This window comes from Ranitomeya variabilis, chromosome 3 (genome assembly GCF_051348905.1).
Source record: "Ranitomeya variabilis isolate aRanVar5 chromosome 3, aRanVar5.hap1, whole genome shotgun sequence".
Taxonomy (NCBI): Eukaryota; Metazoa; Chordata; class Amphibia; order Anura; family Dendrobatidae; genus Ranitomeya; species Ranitomeya variabilis.
Window position 1 is genome coordinate 567,615,286 of NC_135234.1, and position 9,944 is coordinate 567,625,229.

Here is a 9,944-nt window from a genome sequence, read left to right on the forward strand (position 1 = left end):
GGAGATGATTTGACGCCTGTGCAGAATCACTGCCTGTAGTTGTCTCGACCAAGGGGGCGGCACATGCGCAGATCAAAAACCTACGAAATCGGCATGTCGGCGGCTTCCATGAATAGATGACCCTGGGCAATGATTCCTGTGCAGAAAAAGAAAAGAGTTAGCTGTTAGTCAAAGACTGAAGCCCAAGGACAGGAGGGGAAATGAGACAGGCATGAGAGCCTGAAATATAGTGTCAACCCACTGCACTTGCAGTTATAACTTCAGAGATGGATTTCTTATCTATTTCCAAACTAAATACTACAAGAAAAATGTGCATTTAGCAAACATTAAAGGGCCTTTACAAACATGCCTCTACTTTTGGGTCTAATTACCTGATGAGATGTTCCCTGAAAAGAAGCATTCCCATGACACTTATTATTCCCTAAGCCTGTGTAAATGAATATGTAACGTAGTTACAGTGCAATAACATACCCACTGTTCGCAATCTTCTCCAGTTTTAAGTGCCACCCTGTTGATTCAGCTAGTGGGAATTACAGCCACGTGAGCTGAGAAGAGGACCGGAGCAGAGCTGGAAACGGGGGCACATGGTGATCAGTGAGTATATCATTGCACGTATACTACACTACATACACTTTCACACAGGATTAAGGACAAAAAAGTTTAATGCGACTGCTTCTCTAAGGCCGGTTTCACACGTCAGTGGCTCCAGTACGTGTAGTGACAGTTTTCTCACCTACCGGAGATACTGACACACGTAGACCCATTCAAATGAATGGGTCTATGCACATGCCTGCTTGTTTTCACAGACAGTGTGTCCGTGTGCAAAACACGGAGACATGTCCGTGTTTCTCCGGCAGCACGGTCCGCAAAGCGTCCCACCTCCCATAGGGGTAGAGCCGCAAATTCATCACTGTAATGAGCGGTACCACGTGACCGCTCACACAGGACAAGCTGCCGGCACTGAGAGGAGGCATCGCGGGAGCTGGGTGAGTATTTCTCTGAAAGCGGGCGAGCGCACAGGGGGTGGGGAGGGGTGGGACGCGGGAGGTGACCCCAAACTTTATTTTAAACAAAAAAAAACTTGATCTTTCATCCCTTCTCTCCTGCTAGCGCTGCTTTCAGCCGAGCAGGACAGAAGGGATGAATGCCGGCTTCAGCACCACATGCTGGGGACAGCGCTTACTGTAGCGCTGTCTCCTGCACGGTCCGTGTGGTCCTCAGTCGGCACACGGGCGGCACACGGCTGCCCCACGTGTGCCACACACGGCTGCCGCACGTGTACCACACTGATGTGCCACGTGAGCACACGGACACGGATAACTCCGGTAACGGAATTATCTGGACGTGTGAGACTGGCGCAAGAACTACTTTTAGTGTAAAGAAGAGCAAGGATTCCTATAAGTGATTATTTGGCCCCCACAGAGTCCTAATTTCAACATCATTGAGTCTGTGTGGATTACATGAAGAGACAAGCCCACATCCACAGATCTGTGGTTAGTTCTCCAAGATGTTTGGAGCAACCTCCCTGTCCAGTTCTTTCAAAAACTGTGTGTAAGTGTATCTTGAAGAATTAATGCTTTGATTAATTCACTTTTAATGAATTAATTCACTTTGCATTTTAATTGATAAAAAAAAACCTATTAACATTTCTGTTTTTTAAAGCATTCTTCCTTTGCAGCTTTTTTCCACAAGTGGCTAAAACTTTTGCCCACTACTGTATATATATGTAGATTGTTGCAGATCAATATGGGACACTCGGCAAACGCCACTCTGTTGCACATATTGTGGCTATTCATCACCCATTCTTTGCTATAAGAAATATCCACATTATTTATGCAGGCAAAACTGACATGCTTCAGATTGAAAAGTCAGCAAGTGGCAGTTTCTGTCCTGAAAATTACAGTAATGTGAAGATGAGTTGAAGCTCAACTGCTTGGCAAGGACTGTATTCTGTCATTGATTTTCCATCAGAAAACACATTTTTTTTTTTGTCCTGAAAATAAAAAGATGCTGGTCTATGGGAGAAAAAATGCCACAATCTGCACAAATAAACCCGCCAAACTAACAAGAAAATAAAAACAAAAAAACGTCATTAACCCAAAAATGCAAGACAATTAAAGTACAATGCTATAGTGAAAATTGCATTTAATGTTTTCATGGACCACAGCAATTTTGGGCACACAAAGAAGCGCAAAGAAAAAAACACCGAAAAAAAATCCTGCTATATGTGTGGGTTTAGCGCAGCATTTTTGTGACATTGCTAGTTCTGCTTCAGCCCATAAAAAAGTAGCAAATGTAGCATCTGCTCCTCTGTCATGTAAATGAGTCCGGGGAGTGTGAAATGTTAACTGTGTGTCTGATTGGCATATTGACAAACAGTAAGCAGTGATAGCACAGATTTGTACATGGAGCAATTCCTAATAGAATTCTCCTGCACCTGTATGTACAGTGCTGGGACAGCAGCTTCTGGAGGCGCCATCTGAACTGTCCCCTTGTACATGTGGGCACGTGGAAATGCAGAAATGCATGCTAAGGACTCATAGGAGGTGACACTAGATGACAGTATCTACATATAGGCAACATAACTTCAGCTAGCAGCTCTAGATTTAGGTTTTAAGAGCCACAAATAGATTAAAGTGTGGAAAAGATTGTAGCACTAAATATACAATGTGTGTGTGTTTGTGCGTATATATATATATATATATATATATATATATACACACATATATATATATATATATATATATATATATATATATACATATACAGCATCCTCTCACACCACAATACTTAAGGGAAGGAGTGTAATTAGGTTTAAAAAACATGGTTGTTGAAGTTGTAAATGTTTATAGGAAAACAGTATATCTTGGAGAAGGCGTTTTAATTAATCAGGGAACTGTCAATGTCTCATCGGAGGGGTCTTGTAAATCTCTCATGTACAATCAGGATGCGCATTGTCCATTAATCCTCCTTTTTTCATATTTCCATTTGCTAGTTTGGTGCCTATGTTGTTGTTGTTGACCTTATTATTAATTATTATTATTATTATTATTATTATTATTATTAAATTCATGTGATTATCCAAATATTGACAAGGGCATCACAAGTGGAAGCCCTAAGTATAAGAGCTGGGCAGGTAGAAGCTGAGGTGGTGCCCCCATGTGCCTGGAGTGCAGGGTCACCCCTGGTCACTATGTCTGACCACCACCTGCAGGTCATCTATGCTATCTCCTTAGGGCTCCAGGTGTCCCCATAGCTTCACAGTGACTCCTGGCTGCCACCTTATTGCATGATGTGATCACATTGTGTGCTTGTATACAATGATTATGTAGTTGGTGGCATGTTATGAACACATGATTGATTTGATTCGTTTGCATCTCTTAATTATGAGAAATAATGAATAGCAATACTCGCAATGTAAATTCCTGACCTGATACTCAGTAGAAAGACCTCAGAAGAGTTCTTCTCATTTCACCCTCACTGATTACCTAAATAAAACGTGCTCTGCCTGTGGCCTAATCCGATGACCCTTGCCTAGATTTTATGTGGTGTAACCTCATTATCCACACTAGAGGTTCTGGATATACAAGCCTCAAATCCCCAGAGGATTCCACTGAATTATTTGATCCCATTCACACTGAAGTGGCCCTAATCAGCAGCAGTCAACATCTGATGGGGTTAATAGAGCGTCTTAACCCTTCTGCTGCTGGCAGCTCTACCCTAGAGATGCCTCTGACCATACACTGTGCTGTTTCTCCAGCTCCATGTCTAGATTATAAAGATGAACCTCCTTCATACTCCTGCTGTGCTGTGGTTGCATTGGCTCAGTGGCTGGATGCTTCTCCTCTCCAGGATCCCACCTCGGACGTTTTACTGCTAACTAAACCTCATTATTAAGTCACCAAACTAACAAAAGAGTTTTCTTCCACCTTAACCTTGCACACAATCCTTTAACAAATTAATTAATCCTAATGAATTAGCACTTCATTTATTTAAACGAGCTACAGTTCATGAATTAAATTTTCATGCAGTGATTAAAGGCTGCTAAAATATGTATGATTTCGTTAAAATTTTATAATAAATCAGTGCAACGTGTTACATGACAAGGCAACTATTTTTCCTGCCCCCTTTGTACAAGCTCAGGCTACCGTGAACCAAAATGGGGCGAATTTCCTCATAGAGGGACTATGTCTCCATAGGTATACATTGTGTAGGCCATAGTACATAGCACACATAGCTTCCATTGTGATGTGCACCTTCTTCTTCTCATGGCTGCCATCACCCTACTTACAGCAAAGAGCCCAAGCGTCTCAGCAGCCTGCTTAGAAGTCAATCAGCTGTCTTGGTTCCATCAGGGAATCTTCCAGGGAATAAGAAGGCTTTCAATTTTTAATTTGACAACATTCTACACTTTGCCAGTAAAGGAAATAATTGCAGTTTGTACATCAGTAATTAGCGAGTCTTTGCTGATGTCAGGAAAGCCCTGACATGGACATGGAAATCCTTTCTGCTCATCCACCTGTAGGATATTGTAGGAGATAACGGAATTGACGCAGACAGTTCGGAGTTTTCAGTGTAAAACCCAATGCACACTCTAAGAAAAATGTGGTTTTCAGAAGCTTTTATGTCCTGGGTGATGGAATACCGAGTGCATTCATAGGGTTGTTGATGGGCCAGAGAGATGTCTCCAAAGTAATTAGTGCTCAGGAATGTGCCATAAAGGCAATTTATCTGGTGCTTGTTTATCGGTAATTACAAAATCCTGGAGGGGTGTTCTCTTTTTTTATTTTTTATTTTACATCACTTACTTTTTCTGCACAAGGAGGTCTTTCAGATTTAGTGTGTCCTAACCCTTCTCCCAGCAGACAAGTCTCTAATCACTGACTTCCATGCGTTTCTTATTCTCTTTGAAATTAGGACTTTAGGTGACACAATGTCCGCCTGCACAAGGGCAAAGATCTGCGAAATGCCAGTCACCTGCCGTGCTCCACAACTGTCCACATGCAACCACAGAATGCTTTGCAATTATTTAGAGATCGTTGGAGTGGGAAAGTTATGTGTAAAGATAGTATTATTATTATTATTATTATTATTAATATCCAGCATCGATAATTAACTTCATATGATGCTGCCTAGGAATTGTTTGGTTTCTAGTCAATGCCCATGTGATTTAAAGTTTCATGTATGCATCCCCAGAGACCCCCTAATGAATGGCATCCTCGCCCCCTCTCCTGTCCCAGTGAGCGGGAGTGATGGCGATGTGCCTGTGTCCATGGGGTCAGCAGGATGATGGGCTCTCAGCTCGGGTGCACAACTTTTAGATGCCACTTTTTCTGGGTCCTTCATTGTAGACATAATTCATTAAAATGCTAATTGAGATTGTCATTCCAGATATGTTTATCGATGTGCAAAGTAAATGGACACTAATAGAAATGAGCATTAGAATGTGCCGGAGACAGAGCTGCACGGGGCTGCTGCTTTCCTCCACGATTAACTCTTCTGCTGCCGGAAGGATACTGCAATCAATCTTCCAGAACCGGGTATTTGATTTGTGCAGAGTAAACTGTACTATATTTGCTTATCATCAGATGATGGCCATGTATATATGTAGTGTGTGTGTGTGTGTGTGTGTGTGTGTGTGTGTGTGTGTGTGTGTGTGTGTGTGTGTGTGTGTGTGTGTATGTGTGTGTGTGTGTACATGTATGCGTGCGATGTGCCTGCATTTGTGTGTGTCTATATACTGTATATATGTATAAATACATATATACAAAAATAATGTGCTCGTGATGATGCGTTTGCATGTGAATGTACACATACATATATATATTTATATAATTGTATAATTTCAAGTTATGAGAGAGATAAAATCAATGAGTTATATATAATTATAATATACAGTATGTAGATGTCTATAGATATATGTATACATCTATATATATAAATGTATATGTGTATGGCTGTATATATGTATGTGTGTATATGTATATATATATATATATATATATATATATATATATATATATATATATATATATATATATATATATATATATATATATATATACATACATACACACACACACACACATATGCAGCCAGCCACACACATATTTATACTGATTGACGTTGGCCAGTGTCAGTTTTGAGTCCTGAGAGAATGAGGTGTTTGGGGTAATGAAAGGCTCTCAGAAGTCGGGCAGGAGCAGGTCCAGTAGTGGTGATGGAGTCAGCCTTGGTCCTGGGCTCAGTCAGTTCCTAGCAGACAGGTGCATACAATAGATAGCTTAGCCCCTGGCTCTCCTGGCCAGGCTGCACAGCCTATGATCTCCTATGCTGCAGGGCAGATCACGGCCAGTGTGGCCCCTTCTAGGAGCTGGCCCCAGAAGAGCAGCCTCCAGATCCGCCCACATCCAGCCGAGCACTAAATGCAGCCATCCCACAGACAGCTGATGAGTGTCACGCGTGGAGTCTCGCGATAGCAGCGAGCGGCTGGAGCTGGAGCTGTGGGGCTCAGGTGTAGTGGAGTGGAGCAGACAGATAAGTGGGCGCCGAGGCTGGAGGGAGGCTCACTCACTGCTGCTGGTCATCATCACCAGGTCTGCTCCAAGGACTGTCTGCTCCAAGGACCGTCTGCTCCAAGGACCGGCTGCTCCAAGGACTGTCTGCTCCAAGGACCTGGCCACTTTCTCTTCTCACTTTCCAGAGCACTTCAGGATTCCATGCAATTCTTCCAAGATGATGTCCATGAACAGCAAGCAGCCGCACTTTGCCATGCACCCGAGCTTACCTGAGCACAAGTACACCTCCCTGCACTCCAGCTCCGAAGCAATAAGAAGGGCATGCCTGGCCACCCCGCCGGTAAGTGCCGGTCCCCGGTGGTCCGAGCTCTGTGTCCTCTGTCCTATTCCTCCCGCACACATGACACGTGTGTACAGTGCTGGGACATGTATGCGCCTATTAATTATTAGGTATTATTGCATCCATAATGAGGCAGGAGGCTTATATTCCATAGATTATAATGTGTTTAGTTACATATAAATCCGATGCCAAGTGCATTTTCTGCATTCCTCAGCTTCTCCTTAACCCTTTGTTCTTTGAGATGAGAAGCTCAGGCTGTAGGATCTCCCCATGCCCCAGTAATGATCTCACCTTACTTCCATGGTTGGAGTTGACTTTATTGTCTATAAGTTGTAGTGTGAAGTTTTCGGTTCTTGTGTTCCCCCTCTCCTGCCTGTACACATATTACAGCATCTGTCTCCCTTCTGTCCTCAGCTGCAGAACAACATCTTCGCCAGCCTCGATGAGACCCTCCTGGCCCGGGCCGAAGCCCTGGCCGCCGTGGATATGGCAGTATCTCAGGGCAAGAGCCACCCATTCAAGCCTGATGCCACCTACCATACTATGAGCAGCGTGCAATGCCAGTCCAATGGTTCCGTGCCGCTCGGCCACCACCATCACCACCACCACCATCATCACCACCAGGCGCTGGAGCCCGGAGACCTGCTGGACCATGTCACCTCGCCGTCCCTAGCCCTAATGACCTCTGGTGGACATGATGGGGTCGGGGCTGGTGGAGGTGTTGGAGGGGGAGGCGGTGGCGGCGGAGGTAATGGGGGCTTAATTTCGGCTTCGGCCCATCCACACAGCCACATGCATGGCCTGAGCCACCTCTCCCACCAGGCGGCAATGAACATGACCTCAGCCCTGCAGCACCAGGGGCTGGTGGCCGGGGCTCATCATGGACCAGGTGGGCAGGTGGCCTCTGCAGTGGGGGCAGCAGTTGGACTGGCCTCTATATGTGACTCGGAGACCGACCCCCGGGAGCTGGAAGCCTTTGCAGAGCGGTTTAAGCAGCGGAGAATCAAGCTGGGGGTGACCCAGGCGGATGTGGGCTCTGCTCTGGCCAACCTGAAGATCCCCGGGGTGGGCTCCCTCAGCCAGAGCACCATCTGCAGGTTCGAGTCCCTCACCCTGTCCCACAACAACATGATCGCCCTGAAGCCCATCCTGCAAGCCTGGCTGGAGGAGGCCGAGGGGGCCCAGAGGGAAAAAATGAACAAGCCCGAACTGTTTAATGGGGGGGAAAAGAAACGCAAGAGGACTTCCATAGCTGCCCCAGAGAAGAGGTCCCTGGAAGCGTACTTCGCTGTCCAGCCGAGACCCTCCTCAGAGAAGATCGCTGCCATCGCCGAAAAACTGGACCTCAAAAAGAATGTGGTGCGGGTCTGGTTCTGTAATCAGAGACAAAAGCAGAAAAGAATGAAATTCTCGGCCAATTACTAACTCTGTTTATGTGTTTATTTATTTATTTGTTTGTTGGAGGGAAGGATGGCTTCTCTCCGGTAACAGGACTACGAATCTTCAGATGTTCTAAAAAAACGGATAATTAATAAAGAAAAATTAAAGAGATTATTTATTGTCGGGACCAATGGACAATAAACAGCACAGGGGAGGAGAAACTGCAGACATCTATTCTTCAATCTGAATCCTAAAATCGAGGGGAAGTGTTACTTGTTCTGGATAAGGACAACTCCTACAGACCCATCACATAGAAGCCCTAAGGGTGATCATATGATGATGACAATAATGTGAAGTTTTCTCTATTTCTGTCCCTTTGTTGTCCCCATTTTGTCTCTTCTTGTTGCTGGTCCCAGTGAGGGCTGATCCAACTCATCAGGTCAGAGAACAGACCAAGAGTGATTGCTTTCTATTAATTAACGCTTTGATTAGAATGCCCCTTGTCATAAATTGGATGCACTCTAATCCACTCACTGTGATCATTTCTAGGGTAGGGATGTTGAGTGTTTGATGATGATGATGATGATGATGATGATGATGGTATTATCTGTCCTTCACATTTTTAGAGCCTTCAGAGTTTCATTTCTTGTCATCAGGGTCTATGTTTGTTGTGATACTGCCTAATTAAAAGTTTTGCACTAGGGCAGTGTCATCTGTTAGTGAAGTGGGTGACATCTCCCATTCACCGAGATTAGTTCAGGCAAACCCCTTCAGAAACCTTGGCAGACCATGCAGCCCCCTCAAGCTTCTCACCCAGAGATGACTTTATATGAAGAGTCGGGATCATTTACAACTTCTTTAATTTCCTTGTTTGCAGAGCAAACTTTCTATGCATATGGGCACTACATAGACTAGTATCTGGTAGACTTTGTGTGTGCTGTGGTTTCACTGTTTTTGGCTGTCTTCACCCCCTAAAAAAAGGTAAAAACAAAAAAAGAATCCACCACATTGATGTCCAGTTATTGTGTGATGCAGAACAAATACTGTAAATATTTTACATGATGGTGACAATGTGACCACGAGTATTTCCTCCAGACGCCTCATCATTTTCTGTACCTGTTTCTACAGATGTTTCTTTCTTATCTGTACCTTCCCCCAATCTAAGTCTTTTATTTTTGGATTTTTATTTATGTACGCCAGCTGCAATATCAAGATGTGCAACGGTGACAAGATACTTTAATAAATGCAAACAATGAAAGAAACACTGCTCTGAATGTTGTGTATGCAGAAAACCACTATATACAGAGAACATTATTTTTTTTATAGATAATTACATCAACTTTTACCAGTAATTTATTTCTGTTTTATGCGAAATAGAGTTTAACATTTCTATATCACTGTGTCAAATGGTTTGGATGAATTTTCTTTGCACTAAATACGATTTTAGCAGAATCAAACGCTGACCTAACATGATTCTTGTAGCTGATCATTAGGAGTTATATGATGCCACCTACTGCTCCAGCTGATCAAAGAGAAGCTTGTCCTCCTTATTACAGAAAAAGCCAAATATACATGCGAAAAATTCAATGGACTAGTATTAACCGGCAATGGGCGAATTTATAGCTATAAATGTCTAACTATATATATATATATATATATATATATATATATATATATATATATATATATATATATATATATATATA

The 9,944-nt window shown here is 43.4% G+C and overlaps 1 protein-coding gene across 1 annotated transcript; it reads left to right on the forward strand.

The window, feature by feature from the left end:
• Window positions 1-6,227: 6,227 nt before the first annotated feature.
• POU4F1 (POU class 4 homeobox 1) lies at window positions 6,228-9,493 on the forward strand. Its single transcript, XM_077299718.1, has 2 exons — window positions 6,228-6,858; window positions 7,273-9,493. The coding sequence occupies exons 1-2, from the start codon at window positions 6,736-6,738 to the stop codon at window positions 8,281-8,283; spliced, it is 1,134 nt and encodes a 377-aa protein (XP_077155833.1). The 5' UTR covers window positions 6,228-6,735; the 3' UTR covers window positions 8,284-9,493.
• The last annotated feature ends 451 nt before the right edge of the window (window positions 9,494-9,944 follow it).